Source organism: Megalobrama amblycephala, linkage group LG2 (assembly GCF_018812025.1).
Source record: "Megalobrama amblycephala isolate DHTTF-2021 linkage group LG2, ASM1881202v1, whole genome shotgun sequence".
NCBI lineage: Eukaryota > Metazoa > Chordata > Actinopteri > Cypriniformes > Xenocyprididae > Megalobrama > Megalobrama amblycephala.
The window spans coordinates 60,943,710-60,964,452 of NC_063045.1; the positions used below are offsets into that span (position 1 = coordinate 60,943,710).

Here is a 20,743-nt window from a genome sequence, read left to right on the forward strand (position 1 = left end):
ATGAAACTTTTTGTGGGTTTCAGATATAGCGAATGATAAAACTGTTTCTTCACTGTATTCTCATGCTATGCTAAATTTAAACTCCTCTTTCAGAACCCAACATCTCTCTCTCGTCTCCGGCTGAGCTGAAACTGGATGGAGCCCAGAGGCTTCAGATATTGATCACCAGCTATAAAGGAAAGTGACCTTCAAAAACTCTATCTTCAACTTGCCGGATGATTCACTGCCTTTGAACAGGCCGCTTAAAGAGATGTAATTAATGCGTAAACCTGCATGCCGGCAGCATTTGATTACCTGGAATAGACCAGGGGAGCCCAGGGCCAGCTGGGACGTTTCTGCACGATCAAGGTCTGTTTCAACTCTGACACACAGAGAATTCACCGCATGCATGTGTTTTGTTTATGTCAGGCGACGGGCTTGTGAAGGAAAAAATATATTGTTGTGAAATTGCATGAGTAATTATGTTCATTTGTGAGCGTAATTACCACCGGTTTCATCTGATTTATTTGTAGCTAAATTGCATCTCCTGTTAGACATAATTAGAACCATGTATTTAGCAGGCATTGTGCTTCTGACTGCAATTCAGGACATATTTACATGTGTGCAACATGAAGAATTAAACTATTAGGGTTTCATTTTCATGTCTTCTGCAGCGAGTCTCTTTGTTGGTGTATAAATGCAACACTTCAGAAGGATATGAGGGTGTTTTGAGGTGTATTAAGATGTGAACTTGCAGGTTCATGTGTTCATATGAGATCATATGCCATTTTGCACTAAAGAGTGAACAATGTTGAACACGTCACTGTTTCAGTTCAGTTGAGCTTTATTGACATGGCAACTGGACTAGTATTACCAAAGTATTATAAGGTATATACAAAGTATTGTGTGTGTGTGTATATATATATATATATATATATATATATATAGTATTTTTCTAGTTCCATCCTGGCAGGTTTGTACTAAACATGCAGTGATGTTTTTTTTGCCAGGTTTCTAAGAGATTGATTATTAGTGCACTACTGACCTCTTGAGGAAGAAAGCTGAAATACACTTCAGGGCACAAATACCGTTTATAACAGATTAAAAACATTGAAATTTGTCTCTCATAGAAATTGAGGTGTATATTAGACATCATAACATAATTAATTGACTAAGATTGATGTTTAGCATGTATGTCAGCTTGCGAGATTATTACCTTTCTGAAATTAAATACACAAGAATAACATCATATAATTATATAGATTTATTTTTTCAATTCAGTATTTGTGATCACAGTGCAGACGTCCAAATCAGTAACAATAACTCCAGAATTTGCACAAAATCAAAACGCTGGAGACACAAAACTTTTGAAATAAACACTGAATTAGATGATAAATTCATCCAGCATCGTACATTAAGTTTGCGATCCATCATTTTAGAAACGCATGTAAAAGCTGCCTGGCTTAATCCAGTTTACAGAAAATATCCGGGAAGCCTTAAATGGTATGTATTGAACGATATACTTACAGTACCATTATAAATAGTCAAGTAATACAATGTGAAGGTTTTCTTTAGTGCTACGTGATGTGTTAAACAAACTATAACCAAACAAAAAGAACCAAAGAAACATGAACTAACAGAGAACCACATACAAACTTACAACCCCACAAAACAGAGAACGAATAAGTATAAAAATAACGCCTGTATCAGTAGTTGTAGTGACACTGAGATCTACCTGACAGCATTTATAAATCTAAGTATAAAATCAAAAGCCATTTTCTAGTGACCAGCACAAATTAATGTTAAACTCAGTGACAACATGATTTAGCAGAACTGAGAACTGAACAGCTGTTAGACGACACCTGCAGCTGGAGGTAAAACTAAACGAATTACAGCTCGTTAAAAATAGAACGCAACTGATTGAAAATGTTACAGATTATTTAAATCAAACGAATAAAAAACAACAAACACTATGGATGCCGCGTTTCTGGTTATAATAACATTCTACTTTATAGATAAATCGTTTTATTATTATTTTCAGGCCCATTCTTAAAGCAAGACACTACAGGTGAACAGGGGAAAATGTACTTATAGATATTATTATACTTTCCACAGTTAATCAAAGTACATTAGGAAAACACGTTTTCAGAAATGTTATTTTTAAATATGTAAATTAGACATGATCTACTTACATATGGAATAATTTGCATACATAAACTCGATGAAAGCGACCTTTAAATGCATTGTAATTGAAATCTACAGATGCAAAGAGATGAATAAAATAAACACTTAAATGTGTATTTTGGATGTTTTCTTCCACTAGTATGAAAAAACACCGGTTTTGCCTGTAGTGTCTCGCCTTAAAGGGCTCCAATGCATAGCATTATACTTTAATGAATCCAACAATTCAGTCAACTGATGGCTGATGAGGTGAATTTGGTGTTATGTAGATTTAGGATGTCATAGCACCACCTTTACTGATCAGTAACATCTCTCCTTGATAGTAACACTTCCCATCAGTCTCAAGCCCGAAAGCTCCAGCTCCTCTGGAAGGGTTGGAAGGGTTTCTTCAGCGTCAGGAACATCAGCTGAGGTTTGAGTCTCGGCAGTCTCTCTGGGAAAAGCGCCGCCTCACTTTCAGCGGTGGGAAAGCGTCTACGGTAGATGTCGGGATGAGATCTCTGGAACTGACGGCAGAGAAAAATCACACGGGGGGAAAAAACAGTGCATCTCAGATTTCCCCAAAATGAGAGTTTGAAATATACAGACAAGTCACATTTAAAGAAATATTCATGGTAAAACAATTCAAGCTCCATGAAGGCTAAAGAAAGCCATTATAAAGTATACTTGGGTTTTTACACGTATGCATAGTACTCCAATAACTTTCTCCATAGGGAAAATGATTTTTTATGATAACTCCGAGGTTGTTAATCAATGGTATATGCTTTTGTTGAAGCCATTTGTTCAAATTATTTCAACTTTTTTAACTCCTTAAGAGCATACCTTGAGTCTTTAGTGACCCGGGACATCATTCACTACCCTCTTCCTCATTCATTTTTTAAAGTTAGATATCAATCAATCAATTCATTATAAAACAATATACCTTTTTATTAACCCTTGTGCGGTCTTCGTTTAAGGGACTACACTCGTGGTCTTCGGGGTCTCTGGAGACCCTGGCAACAAAATGCAATTTTGTAACATTATAATATATTTTTTAAAAACCAATGTAATTTTATTCTGTTTATTAATGTTTTTACTCAACATTTGTGCAGATTTTGGAGGATTTGTGATATCTTTTAAATTTATATAAATAAATTAAAAAATATTTTTTTTAATAGGTTTTTATGCAAAAGCAGCTTTTTATGTAAAATTCACTTTATAAAAGGCCCAGATTTCATTCATGTGGATAACATGGATAATTTGACATGGTTTAGTGTAAGATTTTTGCCCATCTTTTGGAAAATGCTGTTTTAAAAGTAAAAAAACTATCACTTTTTACCAGTAGATGGCTGCAGAGCTCCACTATTTGCTACGTGCTATTTGAATGACTGAAAGATGTCTTTTCACAAGTTTTTTTTCAGTTGGATTCATATCTAAATGTTATGAAATCATAATTATAACAATAAAAATTACTTTTTGTCAAAGTTTAGCATTTTTTTGCACTGAAAAAAATCAGTTTTTCAATAATATCATCAATAATGTAACCCACAGAGACCCAACTTAGAAACTGGACAAAATCCATTCTCAAAATCAGAAACAACGCACAACACACATAGACAGAAATGAAGTGGAACACTTCCAAAAATGCAAAAAACATCCCCAGTACAAAATGGACATGCTCTCTCACACACACACGCGCGCACACAAAAATAAAAATTATTTATTTTATTATTTTATTATTTTTATTATAAAATTATTATTGAAAAACTGATTTTGCCCTGCACAAAAAAATGCTAAACTTTGACAAAAAGTAATTTTTATTGTTATAATTGTGATTTCATAACATTTAGATATGAATCCAACTGAAAAAAACTTGTGAAAAGACATATTTCAGTCATTCAAATAGCACATAGCAAATAGTGGAGCTCTGCAGCCATCTACTGGTAAAAGTGAAAACTGCATTTTTCAAAAGATGGGCAAAAATCTTACTCTAAACCATGTCAAATTATCCATGTTATCCACATGAATGAAATCTGGGCCTTTTTATAAAGTGAATTTTACATTAAAAGCTGTTCATGCATAAAAACCTATTTCAAAAAGTATTTTTTTATTTATTTATATAAATTTAAAAGATATCACGAATCCTCCAAAAACTGCACAAATGTTGAGAAAAAACATTAATAAACAGAGTAAAATTACATTGGTTTTTAAAAAAAATATATTATATTGTTACAAAATTACATTTTGTTGCCCGGGGTCTCCAGAGAACGTAACTTTTTTTTTTACACTAACATAAAAACAAGATATTTGTAGATATTTGTATTATTTGTAGATCTTAAAAGTGTTAACCACCGTACAAAGTCTCATGCCATTTGGACAAAGAGAGCATTTTTTTTCATTTGAGCAAACATCATTTGCGGGTCAAAAAGACCCCGAAGACCCGAAGGGTTAAATATATATATATATATATATATATATATATATATATATATATATATATATATATATATATTTATTTATTTATTTATATTATATATATATTATATATATATATATATATATATATATATATATATATATATATATATATTTTTTTTTTTTTTTTTTTTTTTTTTTTAAATGTCTGTTTTCCTATTCATTTTTTGTAAAAATTGTATAGGATCACTAACAACCAAGGTGTGTAACAGTGTAAGTATATTTTTTTCTGCACAACAATAATTGAATCTTTGATGACTGAATAAGTAGCAATGTCTGATCCACAATGATGAAGTGACGTTTCACTCACAGTCACTGCAGGCAGAAAACAAAAGAATAGGAAGTATCATCAACAAAACTTGAAATGGCTCAGCGATTTACTGCAGAGCAATCAAATATTAGTGTCACTGGATGGTGGATCTGGTCAGAGATCAAAATATAGATTTTGAAGATGTTGAAAATGATAGTTTTGAGAATATGTTTGAGATCACGAATATGAGCCAGATTCTGAATGTACTGGGAAATTAACTGGGAAATGAAGACAGTGATGATGGTATAAAACATCTGCTCAAACCAAACCCTTCCAAAACATGCTTTATTTTATTCTTCTGTAGCTGTTATTCTGATATCGAGAGTTTTATATCGCGACCATCCGTGTTAGATAATGATTGGCAAAACATTCATGCATTTATGGGTTAAAAACATGTTTTACAGCGAAACTCGAGGTGAAAAACTACATTACCCATGATGATGTCCATATAAAATCCATATGTCCACCCCCTACCATAACCACAAGTTTCAACACACTACTAACTAACTCAACCAGGCCCCGGAGGAACTTCGCGAACATGTAAAAAAGCATAATAGAACCCCTTTACGTCTATTATACATGCCACAATGTTTCTGTGGTAATGCACAGCATCATGCCACAGATATCAAAAGAATCCTTTCTAACCTGCTTCAGCTTCTTCTTCTTGTCTTTAATGGACATGTTCTTGTCTTGTATGATGCTCTCCAGCAGTTCCACGATGGCACCCTGAGATCCAGAGACCCTCTGCTGCTCAAACTCCTCTCGGCTGATCTGTCTACAGAACGAGTGAGGCGGAGACGCCATGGAAGCGTCTGTGTCTGCACCGGCGTACTTTATCTTGAACAAACCAAAGCATGTGAGGAAATCAGAATGTGTGGTGAGAAAGAGACATGAATCAGATGTTAATTAAGAATTTAATAATTTAAAGAGAAAAAAATGAGTAGAGAAAAAGACAACAGGGAATCAAAATGGACTTAATATTCTTTTCTGGTAACACTTTACAATAATTTGTTAACAAGAAAAAACTATGAGCAATATATTTTTTTACAGCATTTATTAACCTTTGTTAATGTGGGTTGCTAAAAATACAATTATTCATGTTAGTACACAGTGCATCAAGTACACTGTAGTTTTCACATTTGATGTTTTCAGGAACAGACTGAAGACTCAGAGCATGAAATCCAAGGAATAAACTTTAATATCCTTACTCACTAACCAGGAAACAGACAGGGAAAAACACCTCTTAACATAACAGTGATCGGACAGAGAATGAAAGTCAAGGCACAACTTGAATAACAGACACAAACAGGGTAATTAATTACACACACCTCATTCAAGCGAAACTACTAAAAGTTACTATAGAAACTTGAGGAGTGGCGGGAAACTGAACAAAGGAACACAGGAACTGATCAAAATACAAACTGAACGTCTAAAACCAAACTGGAACATGATAGTAGTTAACTCCTGTTAACAAATGAAACCTTATAGTAAAGTGTGACCACATTTTCCTGTGCACATTGATACTATTTTATAATTGGTTTTTAATTTTAGCAACTCTGCTCTGATATAACCAAGGCTTTGTGGGCAAGCAAGAATAATATCAAAACAATAATATCACAGTGTACTTTGCACAATCCAATCAAATCTTAATTAATAAAATGTATCTACAATAATTATTACATTAATTCCAGTGTGCATTACTAAGTAATATAATTACTGTCATTTAATTACTTTTCCCTTGAAAAAGTAAAGTAAGGGATTGCTCTTAATTCTTCTGTAATCTAATTAGTTACTTCTGATGTAATTGCATTAAATACTTTATAGACTATAGAACAATTTTATATATATATATATATATATATATATATATATATATATATATATATATATATATATATATATATATATATATATATATATATATATATATATATACATATACACACACACACACTATCGCTCAAAAGTTTGGGATCGGTAAGATTTTTAATGTTTTTAAAAGAAGTTTTGTCTGCTCACCAAGGCTTAATTTATTTAATTAAAAATACAGTAAAAACAGTAATATTGTGAAAAAATATTACAATTTAAAATAACTGTGTACTATTTGAATATATTTGACAAAGTAATTTATTCCTGTGATCAAAGCTGAATTTTCAGCATCATTACTCCAGTCTTCAGTGTCACATGATCCTTCAGGAATCATTCTAATATGTCAATTTGCTGCTCAAGAAACATTTATTGGTTACAATTGTACAAACATTTGCGTACAATATATATATATTTTTTTCAGGATTCCTTGATGAATAGAAAGTTCAAAAGAACAGCATTTATCTGAAATACAAAGCTTCTGTAGCATTATACACTACCGTTCAAAAGTTTGGGGTCAGTAAGAATTTTTATTTTTTTGAAAAGAAATTAAAGAAATGAATACTTTTATTCAGCAAGGATGCATTAAATCAATCAAAAGTGGCAGTAAAGACATTTATAATGTTACAAAAGATTAGATTTCAGATAAACACTGTTCTTTTGAACTTTCTATTCATCAAATAATCCTGAAAAAAAAATATTGTACACAAATATTTTGTACAATTGTACACATTAAATGTTTCTTGAGCAGCAGATCAGCATATTAGAATGATTTCTGAAGGATCATGTGACACTGAAGACTGGAGTAATGATGCTGAAAATTCAGCTTTGCATCACAGGAATAAATTACTTTGTGAAATATATTCAAATAGAAAACAGTTATTTTAAATTGTAATAATATTTCACAATATTACTGTTTTTACTGTATTTTTAATTAAGTCAATGCACCATTGGTGAGCAGACGAAACTTCTTTTAAAAACATTAAAAATCTTACGGATCCCAAACTTTTGAGCGGTAGAGTATATATATATATATATATATATATATATATATATATATATATATATATATATATATATATAATTTTAATAACATCAAAATTTAACCTCTATTATTAAAATCAGCGTTGCTGCACATTTTTTTAAGTCAAATTTGAGGCTTTTTAAGACCTTTTCAAGACCCGAAGAAATAAAAATTAATACTATACATTAGGGGTGTGCAATATTGACAAAAAAAATTATCAATATTTTAAAGTCATTTCAAAAGCACCTTAAATGGATTTCCAAAATTTTTTAAACTTATTAGATGTATGTATCATCTTTTACGTCAAATTCTAACATTCAAATTAAAATCTATTAGAATAATAGCACAGCATAGAGCTGTTACCAATCAAATTAAATCATTATCAACAAAATCAATATTTGCAATGCAGAGTTGACAAAAGCGGCATGAGAAGTGGCATTAATATATTTACACAGCATTTACAATTTGTCTACATATATTTAATTCAATATTTAAATATGAAATGATTTCTAATTAACTTTTTGATTAGTGTACTTTAATTATGAAACTAAACTGCCAGTAGGGGACAGCAAGTCACTCTCTTATTGAGTGAGTGAGTCATTCATTCAGCCGATTTGTTCAAATGACTGATTCAAAATGAGGATTCAGTCAGTATATAAAAAACATTTCTGTCTGTTGCACTGTTCTTCATTTTGACAATATTGTGTCTAAAATGTAACTCACAATGTTAACTTATTGTTCATTTAAACTGTTGTATAAAATAAATATCACATTTGCAATCGTTCTGATTTGGGGAAAACGGCACTCTTGCTCGTGTGATATCGCATAACTACATTTCATATTATATAATTATATGGTGAGACAAAAACTCATGGGGGCAAAAATGCCCATGTATCTTGAATTTTGAGGGAATATAACTGCATACATCATGCAGTCAGAGCGCGAGTGACAAACTCAATGTCAGCATGCACATCGTTAAATTGTCACGTGAACAATCAAATCCACAAAGAAAAATAAAAGAAAAATAATATGTACACTAATTAGATAGTTTTCATTTAGTAAATGATTTAGATATGTCTAAGTCAAATTGTCATAAAATTTAAGAACTCTCATAAATAAAAATTAGACTTTTATGGCCTTAAATTTAAAAAATCTAATTTAAGACCTTTTAAGACTTTTTAAGGATCCGCGAGAACCCTGTAAAATGTATGTTTTAATTAAATATTTAATATTCTCCCTTTAAATATTACATTTTTAATATTTGGTCAGTTCAAGAATAATTTATGCAATTTTACATTATTTATTTGAAAGAATTAAAAGAGCATTTTCTTGTCTTTCCTTGCATTGTTCAACTGCTCAAGGTTGAAATGGGATTTAGAAAGTAATTAGTAATAAGTAATGCAATACTTTTTAGAGAGAGTAATTAGTGCAATAATCTAATTGACCCTTCGCAAAGACCCGCCCCCCTTAGTTACTGTTGCTATGTCCGATAAGCCATGGCGCTGTCACGCCACACACAGTGAAAAATACATCGCAGAGCAAAGAGGACACTGACAACACGTTGACAGACAAGACAGAGAAGGTTACTTATGATATTAAACAAAGTCCCAGCTTTCAAACTGTGTAATTTTTTTATAAATTCGAACAATAAAAAACGTTTTGTGACTCTTTAATGTGTTGTGAATGTTGTTTCAAATGCGGAAAGACATCAGTACACACCATTTTTCAAGTTCAAGTCCACCGAGGTTAATCTTCTAACTCCTGACTGCTTTGTCGGACAAAATGGATTCGGCGTTATGACTGGTTAGATCGCTTGTCAATCAAACTTCCAGCAAAGGGTCAATTACACTTTTGAAGATGTGATTAGTACCAACACTGATTAATTCCCACTTAATATTCTGTTTCTCTCAGATATGCACTAAAGAAGTTCATATTTTCAGTCAATTAACAAACATGTAATGAATAATGTGAGATGCTGACCTGAGCTCTTCTGAGGTGGGACAGATGCTCCTCGACAGATTTTCGCAGGTTGGACGGCACCTTCAGCACACTTTCATGGTTATCAATCATAAACGTGACCAGCTTTGTGGCCAACAGCTCATCCAAGTCCACCTCATCTGCAGATCCCAGAATGCACCGCGAGAAGGTCTGGACCATCTGCACGGGAGCGTCACCACCCACAAGAGACAGACCGTGTGAAAGCTGCTTGTCGAATCTACTGAACGCTGAGCTGAATTATAAATTAACTATGATGGTTAAGGATTAACAGCTATTTGCCTTTCATACAGAACATCTATCTGAGGAAGAGAGCGAGTTACCAGAGTTCGTGCTCCTATGGTGTCGTTCAGAGGGGGCAGTGAGGGGTTGGCACAGACTTTAGCTATCAGACGCATTAACAGCTGCAGTTTACGCCGGTTGGCCGGAGGCAGCAGGAGGAAGCAGACCTGCAACGCTTCAACTGCAACCGACTGTCGCTGCAGAAGCCCTGCGGGAGGAACATCATTCATACTAATTCAGAGCCTAGCTGAAGTGAATCCTTAAATTAACAATAAAATAAACTAAGTGCAAATAGCGTCCCTTGTTGGCAATCGCTATTTACACTAGCTCCACCCACCAATGTCTGGTTGGGCCAGAATAGGTAAATAAAATCTATCCCTATTTTCACCTAGTGTAAACATATCGCTAAGAAAATGCTGCTATTGTCACTTAGTGTAAATAGCATCTATCGCTTAGAAAATATGCTATTTTCACTTTTGAATTGCCGCAAATTGCCGCTGCCTAAAATAAAATATTTGAAAATTTGAAGTCCCCATGTAGTCAATAATTTTATCCCTCAGAACTTATCTTTGATCACCAAAATGACAAAATTTCCTGTGGGAAAAAAAAAAAATAAATCTTCATGCCTTAAAGGGTTAGTTCACCCAAAAATGAAAATTCTGTCATTTATTACTCACCCTCATTTCGTTCCACACCCGTAAGACCTTCGTTAATCTTCTGAACACAAATTAAGATATTTTTGTTGAAATCCAATGGCTCCGTGAGGCCTGAGCAATGACATTTCCTCTCTCAAGATCCATTAATGTACTAAAAACATATCTAAATCAGTTCATGTGAGTACAGTGGTTCAATATTAATATTATAAAGTGACGAGAATATTTTTGGTGCGCCAAAAAAAACAAAATAAGGACTTATATAGTTTCAAAACACTGCTTCAGGAAGCATTGCCGCATAATGAATCAGCGTGTCGAATCAGCGGTTCAGAGCGCCAAAGTCCCATGATTTCAGCAGTTTGGTGGTTTGACACGTGCTCCGAACCGCTGATTCGACACGCTGATTCATAACGCTCTGAAGCTTCCTGAAGCAGTGTTTTGAAATCGGCCATCACTAAATAAGTCGTTTGATTTCATCAAAAATATCTTAATTTGTGTTCTGAAGATGAACGAAGGTCTTACGGGTGTGGAACGACATGAGGGTGAGTAATTAATGACAGAATTTTTATTTTTGGGTGAACTAACCCTTTAAAATAGCTTGAATGTACCTTTGCACCCTTGCTTCATTTAGTAGGGGAGAGCGGGGTAAGTTGTCACACTCTTCATAACTCCAAAACTAGAGGCTCTATCTCAAAAATCAAATAGCCACTTTGTGTGACTTCTTCTTCTATAGTCAACTTCCTGTTCACATGTGGTCAAGATCGCTCTAATCTGAGGTTAGCACAATTTTCTTATTTTTTGGCTTAAAAAGTAAAAAATTTGCACTTTAAATTTTATGCAATACAACTTTGATAGATATGAATGTTAATGTTTGCACAACATAGAGGAGACAATAACGTGTCTTTTGATGCTTTAGCTGACGTGCTATGTTGAGCGAACCTTGAGATTTAGCCAACATTAGCACACATGTCAGTTTAGGGCAAGTTGTCTCAATGACTTTGGGGCAAGTCGCCGCGTGTGACAACTTGCCCCAGTACAAATAAACATATATAACATGCTCAAAAAAGAGGTTTAACATGTTAAGTTAAGCGAGTTATCTGCAGTTTTCCATTCAGTTATCATGGATCTATGTGCAAACCAGAGAAAGTTTGAGTTTAAAGTTCAAAGTAAAGTGGTCTTGCCACTTAATGTGTTTTGATTGAAATGTGTATTGTTTGGACTGAAATAATTGTTTTTCCAAATTCTCTAGGCATGATTGTTTATATTTCCAGTTCTGGTTTGAATTTAAAAATTAAAATCAATAATAACAATTAAGTAGTTGTGTTCTTATTTTTATATAATCTAGTGTGACAACTTACCCGGCGATGGGGCAAATTGTCACAAGTGCACATTCTCTATTCAACAGTCTACAACTCGGTAATGAGATAAGATATGAAAATGTAATGAATACAACATGTGTGCCCAAGACTTCCTTCTTTCATTTGGTATGACATTTATACCATTGTGATGTATGGTGCTCAGTAAATATTAAACAGTGTGAAAAGTGTGACAACTTACCCCGCTCTCCCCTTTACACGGATATATGAATATGCAAATTAGCCCCACCTCCACTTCGTATGATGAACAACACTTGCGTCAATACAATGAACATTCATTAGTCTATTAATTTGGCACCCTATTCTGCAATTCCTGTGACTTATCCACCTAGCTGTCCTGAAATTACATTCTCTATCTTTGAAACAGTTATTTTGAAATTAATTATGGCAATGAATACAACATGTACTCCTATTCCAACAGTTGTTCTTAAGGAGTGTCTGCCATCAATAAGTCCCTTCATTCTGAACATCGTGAACACCTCCCTTACTATTGGTATTGTTCCAGAAGGCCTTAAGGTTGCAGCTATTATTCCAGTCCTTAAAAAGCCTGGATGTGATAAATCTGATCTACAGGCCTATTTCAAATCTTCCCTTTCTTGCTAAGAATGTGTCGTTGCGACAACTATACTCACACTTGTCATTCAACAAGCTTTTTGAGCCTTTTCAATCTGGGTTTAGAAAGGGACACAATAGAGAGACTGCCTTGGTTTGAGTCATGAATGACCTGCTTGACCTCAAAATAGAACAAATCACCTTTTAAAAGTAACTTGTCTCTTCAAATAACGATTGTATCGATTGCATCGTTACGCCACCAGGTGGCGACAAATGAAATGTAAGTCATTGAATCATTCATTCAAGAGACTTGTCAAAGACTATAGATGTAGAAAGATGGTTCACTCATATTAGTTATGAACGGGAGAAACTGCAACGCGCAATATGGCGAAATACGTCCCGCCTTCTAAATAAAAGAGCCAATCGCTGATTGATAAAGTCATTTGAACGCTGTTAGAAGCTCCGGTTCCCATAGAAACCTGAGACTTGCGCTTAGGACTTGGCGGGGCTAATTGGCATATTCAATGGATAAGGTGAATAAGAGATAAGTGAATAGCTTGTGCATCACTCACCCAAAATACTGACAAATATTTCATACAGATGGAACGTCAAAAGTGGTTCTTTCAGTCTCTGAAAATGTTCTGCAACCGTCCTGAAGACGTCTCTCTCAAACCCTGGATACATGGGCTGCCTGGCATCACTGCCATTGGGCCCTAAAGACGATTCAGAGATGTATAAAGTATCATAAAACACATAGCGGCTGTAAAACACATGCATACAGACTTCATATTTAATTCCATATTAATACAGGGAGTGCAGAATTATTAGGCAAGTTGATTTTCTGATCATATTTTTTTTTCCAAGCACATTTTACCAATTCCAATCCACATCAATCTTAATAACTACTATTAATATTGTTTTTAATCATTTATAAGTGAGATATAATTGTTCATGAAGGCTGGAAATGAAAAATGCCTTATATTCAGGTGTGCAGAATTATTAGGCAAGTTTTCTTTTACAGGCAAAATGAGCCAAAAAAGAGATTTAACTCAGACTGAAAAGTCTGAGTTAGGAAGAAAACTTTTCAGTCTGAGTTAAATCTCATGAGTTTTTTGGCTCATTTTGCCTGTAAAAGAAAACTTGCCTAATAATTCTGCACACCTGAATATAAGGCATTTTTCATTTCCAGCCTTCATGAACAATTATATCTCACTTATAAATGATTAAAAACAATATTAATAGTAGTTATTAAGATTGATGTGGATTGGAATTGGTAAAATGTGCTTGGGAAAAAAATATGATCAGAAAATCAACTTGCCTAATAATTCTGCACTCCCTGTATGGCAAGCTATAGATAAAATAATTGCTTATTGTGATGATTAATAATAAATTTAATTATTTATTGAACAGTAATGTCTTTGAGTTGAATCACTCACAGTTTGCCAGGCATTTCATTGCAGACAACACCCAATGAGGCAAGTCCTCTACAGAAAAATAAATATCAGAAACAAAACAGAGAACGAGATCTGTCAGACATTAGCTTTAAGAACATTTAATGTGTTATGATATAACCCATGCTCACCTGTTTTGTTCTTCAGGACAACAATGCCCTGCTTATTAACGCCAAACACATTGTGAACGATGTGCTTCGAGCTCAGAAGTTTGGCATCTAGAACCCCGTCCAGAGACTGGAGACCCAGAACAGTCTGTAAACTAACAAGAGAGTTATCTATAAGGGCTAGGTTATCTCAACCAGGCCCCGCCCCTTTATTCTGCATATGAATTATTTAAATGAGGAATATTGTGACGTGTTCTTTCCTTGGAAGAAAACTCAAGACTACAATGGAGGCGTTTCAGAGAGTTCAGAAACACTGACACTGATATAGAGAATAACTTTGAGGGACTTTGCAGAGTTTTTTCATGCTCAAAGCCTCAAACTGAAACATTACACCAGTGTTCATTTTGACAGCAAATTTTGATTTAGTTTTAGTCATAGTCTTTTGACTAAAATGCCATTTAGTTTTAGTCATGTTTTAGTCTACTAGTCAACTAAATCTAATTTAGTTAAATTGTAATGCATTAAGTATGCATGCACAGATCCAATACTCTGATATACATCTGAAATCCTCCAAACTGTTTATGTTCACTTAAGACGACCAACTGTACTTTACTTGCCAAAACGGACGTTTTTTGAACGTTTAAATGCAAAAAGACACGAAAGAGAGCTAAATTCAGTGCTTTTCAGGGATTGACACACTTATCATTGAGGTACTATTATAGTTTTTCTTAAAAAAATGATTAGATTTCAATTTTAGTTTTTCTGCTTTCATTGTAATTTTAGTTAAAAGTTTTAGTAACTTTTTTTGTTTATGTCTTTTAGTTTTTGCTTTTAAACGTCATTATAGTTTTTTATTTCTGTTTTAGTTATTTTAGTACATCAGGTTAAGCCAAAGCTTGGAATCTAGATGAAATAAAATAATATTTTTAAAATAACAATTTTTATTTCAGTTAACATTTATTTCAACGAATGAAGATTTTTTTTAATGGTTTTAGGTTTAGTTAACTATATATATATATATATATATATATATATATATATATATATATATATATATATATATATATATATATATATATATATATACACACAGTACAGTCCAAAAGTTTGGAACCACTAAGATTTTTAATGTTTTTAAAAGAAGTTTCGTCTGCTCACCAAGGCTACATTTATTTAATTAAAAATACAGTAAAAAACAGTAATATTGTGAAATATTATTACAATTTAAAATAACTGTGTACTATTTAAATATATTTGACAAAGTAATTTATTCCTGTGATCAAAGCTGTATTTTCAGCATCATTTCTCCAGTCTTCAGTGTCACATGATCCTTCAGAAATCATTCTAATATGCTGATCTGCTGCTCAAGAAACATTTAATGTGTACAATTGTACAAAATATTTGTGTACAATATTTATATATATATATATATATATATATATATATATATATATATATATATATATACATACTTTATACTTATATATACTTGAAAAATATATTGAATAATGTGTCCAATAATCTTCTTAGTCTTTCCTTCCTGTGACAGAAGATACAGTAGCTTACTATGAATCAAATAGAAATTAAATTAAGTTAAACGTAGTTTGTTGTGTAAACAAAATAACAATAATGACCAGGAAAAAATAATAATAAACCATCCTGCATACACCGTGACTCTTATTCTGAAATGTCTGCACATTAGCAGGCTGCTCATTTAAGTTCAGATGAGGAAGATAAAATATGCATTGTTATAACATACTACCATATAAACATCGTGTAGTAAACATTATTTATCAACATTAGCTTATAAGCAATCACTTGGCATACATTTTTGCTATCCATTAATTACTTCAAGTCTGAAGTGCTGCTGTGCGAGCCTGTAGAGGCCGCAACAGCGCCGATTATTCCCGTGGTTAAATCAGCACGTTACACTTCAAATGTGCTCATCTTCCACACAGGACAGCAATTCTGACTGGATATCTTCCCAAATCGTCCCTCTCTTTCATTTTCATCTCGTTTCTATTCGTTGATGATAATGAGAGTAGATTTTAGTCATAGATTTAGTCATTCAAAATGCATTTTTATTTTCGTTTTCTTCCGTGAAAAAATGTCATTGACGAAAATTATGTTGAAAATTATTCGTCAAAGAAATGAACACTGCATTACACACTAAAAAAGATGAACATGTAAAAATTTTAAATAAACAAACCCTTTTTTAAGCAGGATTAGAGCTTCTCTGGGCCTGTTAACACCTGATCACTTCATGAGTTTTCTCTGATCGGATAGACCAGGTGCAAATGCCCTCCGAAGTGCTTTCGCAACGGATTTAAATCCGATCGCTCAAACCATTTTAGGAGATGAAATTGGTAAGTGTAAATGCATCTGGTTGTTGAAACCACATATGTAAATTTTACTCCTCCCAAAAATAAAAAAAATAAAGTGTGAGAGCGTGATATAGGCTATATCACGCTCTCACACTTTTTTTTTTTTTAATTTTTGATATGACAGCGCTACTGCATCACCGCAGATGAGCAGCTGCGTATCTCTTCAGCAAGCTGACGTGCAAATTGAAACTGAAAGTAAGTTCTTATCTTCATAAGAAGTAGTGAGACTAATCTTACCAGTGCTGATGCTGCTCTTTGTCCTATTGTGGTCTTTGATCTTGAAATTAGCAGATGATAAATAAAATGCAGCTCATATCTGTTGCTTTTATTGACGTGAACTCTGTTAAATTTGCATATAGCGCGGGAACTGAAGAATTTGTTTTGCGGAGACACATTTAAATCAGATAGTGATCAGTAAAAACACATGAAGTGACCCGGTGTAAACAAAACAAAAAATCTGTTGATGCTTACTGTGTTAGTGTCATTGACTTCCATATCTGGTCCACGTGTTTCGGGGTTAACTCTCTCCTCCGGACTAATCGGCATTCCGGCACCTCACCGATGGCAATGCTGTGCCTCTTATTCCACGACTCTGAATTCTAAGATCAAAATAACATTTTAGGAACTTACAAAAACTATGTGAAACTTATGCTCAGTAGGTTTAACATTGTAAACGGCACCAGAAAGAATACATTTTCATGTTTTCTCCTACCATAAGAGGCTTCATGGGGACCTTCTCCGGCACTGAGATCTCCTCATAGTCGTCCCAGTGTGGGATTCTGGGAACTGAGATATGATCTCTTATAGGTGGACGCACAGGAACAGGCTTCAGAGGAGATTGTGGAGGAAATCTGACAAATTTAAAGCATTTATTATGAATTATTTTGAAATAAAAAAAATTATTTTGTAGTACAATGCAATATAAACTACCATTCAAAAGTCTGGGGTCCGTAAGATTTTATATCAGATATCAGAATGATTTCTGAAGGATCATGTGACACTGAAGACTGGAGTAATCATGCTGAAAATTCAGCTTTGGATCATAGGAATAAATTACATTTTACAATATATTCACATAGAAAACAGTTATTTTAAATTGTAAAAATATTTCACAATTTTTTACTGTACTTTTGATCAAATAAATGCAGCTTTGATGAGCAAAAACATTTTTTTTTTTTTTACGTAACGCCCCCTGAACGGTTGAGTGTATATATATATATATATATATATATATATATATATATATATATATATATATATATATATATAGCTTTTTTAAAATGTATAATTAATATATTCAATATAATTTAGCTATAATTATTATATATATATATATATATATATATATATATATATATATAGCTTTTTAAAATGTATAATTAATATATTAAATATAATTTAGCTATAATTATATATATATATATATATATATATATATATATATATAAAATAGCTTTTTTAACATTTATAATTAATATGTTAAATATTTAGATATAATTTAAATATATATATATATATATATATTATATAAAATTCAATACAATACAGAGCAGTTTCAAAGCAGCTTCACATTAATAAACAGGAAATTGATGCCATTTCTGAAAGATTCTTTTAAAGCACCTGTATAGATGCCCGTTGTCCTCAAAGTCCTCTTTACCAAACCGTCCTTTGACGTCCTCGATGACGTGATTTTTGAGGAATTTCCGGAGTAACTGGAGTGTTTGGAAGCGCGTCACCTCCGGCCCGAAGTTCTGGTTTTGTCTGAGCAAATCGTGGAGGAAGTCGACAGCCTCAGCTCCGGTGAAACTGTGATCGTAACTCCTGAAATGAGCCCAGTGACGTCTGACAGGCATTCCACCACGGAAGAGCATGATGGTCTCATTCCACTGGAAAAAAGAGAAGACATTTCAGATTTAATGCAGTTTTTACTGACACTTGTTGAGAGTTTGTAAATTTACATTGTGACAATGTTGTGGTATAACAATAATTGGAGTAAATGGTATTTTTGAAACTAGTTACCACTGTGAATGTTGTTGCAATGTAGTTTATCTTCTGGGATCAATAAAGTGCATCTAAAAGTTATGGATTTCTCTGATGCTTGCTGAATGTTTTAGATTCACAGATGTAAGAAAAATCCAGGTAAACCATTCTTGTATTTTGCACTTCTCTGTTCACCCTTACTAATGCATTGGCCAAAGTGATGATTTTCTTTAGAATTTGTCACCAAAAATGTTGGTTATACCGAATGACGATATTTTCAAACAATGCTAACAGGATGATATCTAGCAAAAGGACAATCAAACATTTTATATTTAGCACAAGTTTTTAAAATATTACAACATTTTCCATGTTTTATAGCGGTTGCACCGAATGACCTGATGTTTTGGGACATGCGTATGATCAAGTGAAAACATGAATTTATCAAATAGTTAAGAGAGAGTTAGTTACTTTGCTTCATGACCATGTGGTCCTTTGCAGGTGTCTGAATGATGTCACATCCTGTCACATGATATTGACCGCATGACTTGGTCTTTTTATATTGGTTACTCCAAATGACGTCAATGAAATTCATTTTTCTGGACATTCTTTCTCATAACAAAGCAACAACTTCTACACATAATTTTAATACCATTTTGTTGATATATGATGTTATAAAATCATGCCAGAATAAAAAATATATACATTTATCACATTTTAAGATATTTTAATCACAAATGAAATGGCTGTATTGGCCTTTGGGCGGTTAAACCGAATGACCTTTTGACATTTCAAAATCTTTAAAATATCTTTATATGTAGCAAAATATAATTAAAAACCTTTTGGATTCAATAAAATAGATCTAGTTGTAACTACCTCACATACTTTGGATGTCATATATTTGTTTTTTATTATTATTAAGGCCTTCGGACAAAAAAAATGACCTTTTCATGCTTTCTTAAGGATCTCTAATTTTCTGAAATGTTATTTTAAATATGCAAATGAGGCATTCTCTAATTAAATACACACTAATTAGCATAAGTTCTCAAAACAGAAATTTTAAATTCATATTTTCATTTTGCTGACATATTAAGAGATCAACGTTTTTACAGAAGAGATCTATTTTTATCGCTCCATAAATCATAAAAATACTGTCAACAGCCATAAAATAATTACCATGTTATAGGAATATGTGATATGTTACGTTATATATGTAAAAACCATCAGAATATAGATAGAAATAAAACTAAAGTTTGTATGTAAGTGCTGAAGAGGCGATTTCAGGCTTAGTGCATTAGAAAAAAATTTCTAAAAAAGTCTTTAAATGTATTTATTGTACTTGAAATCTAAAATATAGTTTAACATGAAAATGTACTATAGTAATTTATAGTAAATACTATAGTGTTTTTGAATCATACTATAGTAAAGTACTTGAATTCTATAAGTTGCTGTGGTAATAGAGCAACTATAACAATATAAACAAATTACTTTACCCAATACTGTACTAAGTTTTCTACAACTAAAGGGTATATTATACTAACAGTTTACTGTAGTAAAAACTAAAGTATACTACAGTATTTAGTACAGCTTATCAGTTCATACTACAGTATGCTGTAGCATTCATTAACAAAGTGTTGTAAATACTATAATATATACAGTATGTATACTACAATTTTCTATAGTATGGTTCAAAAACACTATAGTATTTACTATTATTTACTATAGTATTTTTTCATGTCTTTCCACGTTACTCAGAAAGTTATTGAAGCAAAATAGCCCAAAGTACATGAAAAAAAACAAAGGTTTTGCCTATTATGTGTGTGTGGCCTTATATTATTGTAATATATTTGAAACAAACAGATTAAAAAGTCACTAAAGTACACATAAAATCAGCTCATGTGAAGCGTTAAATCAACGAGCGAAAACATTCAGCTTTTCAAAAGTTATTCTTACCAGTTTCGTCGCCCTATAAGGCCCAGGTCCAATCATTTTACCATCCATTTTAGCCCTATTAAGTTTTAAAAACTTTTATTATTAATAATTTATCCATTTAACGCGTTTATCTGTGTAAACATCTCCACGCCAGTTACTTCACTTTTGAAAACCGAAACGTTCCTGCCAATGATGTGATTGGCACACGAAACCAGCCACG

The 20,743-nt window shown here is 32.7% G+C and overlaps 1 protein-coding gene across 2 annotated transcripts; it reads right to left on the reverse strand.

Annotated features, from left to right (window-relative positions):
* Window positions 1-1,228: 1,228 nt before the first annotated feature.
* On the reverse strand, window positions 1,229-20,725 carry depdc1b (DEP domain containing 1B). Of its 2 annotated transcripts, none has more exons than XM_048181334.1 (11): window positions 20,545-20,725; window positions 18,235-18,500; window positions 17,327-17,465; window positions 17,086-17,213; window positions 14,255-14,385; window positions 14,109-14,156; window positions 13,245-13,385; window positions 10,133-10,299; window positions 9,795-9,971; window positions 5,570-5,761; window positions 1,229-2,666 (listed from the first exon to the last, which is right to left on the reverse strand). In XM_048181334.1, exons 1-11 carry the CDS (start codon window positions 20,590-20,592, stop codon window positions 2,502-2,504), a joined length of 1,602 nt encoding a protein of 533 aa, XP_048037291.1. In that variant the 5' UTR covers window positions 20,593-20,725; the 3' UTR covers window positions 1,229-2,501. The 2 variants fall into 2 exon arrangements, with proteins under 2 accessions (XP_048037291.1, XP_048037292.1); XM_048181335.1 differs by lacking the exon at window positions 20,545-20,725 and adding an exon at window positions 19,063-19,112.
* Between the last annotated feature and the right edge of the window lie 18 nt (window positions 20,726-20,743).

Excerpts from the sequence above, each read along its gene's own strand:
- depdc1b (XM_048181334.1), bottom strand. The coding sequence starts at position 20,592 with ATGGATGGTAAAATGATTGGACCTGGGCCTTATAGGGCGACGAAACTG. Across the intron at positions 10,300-13,244 it reads AATATTTGTCAGTATTTTGG|GGCTTCTGCAGCGACAGTCG; the intron begins GTGAGTGATGCA and ends TTCCTCCCGCAG. Across the intron at positions 2,667-5,569 it reads AGAAGAAGAAGCTGAAGCAG|TTCCAGAGATCTCATCCCGA; the intron begins GTTAGAAAGGAT and ends CTCTGCCGTCAG.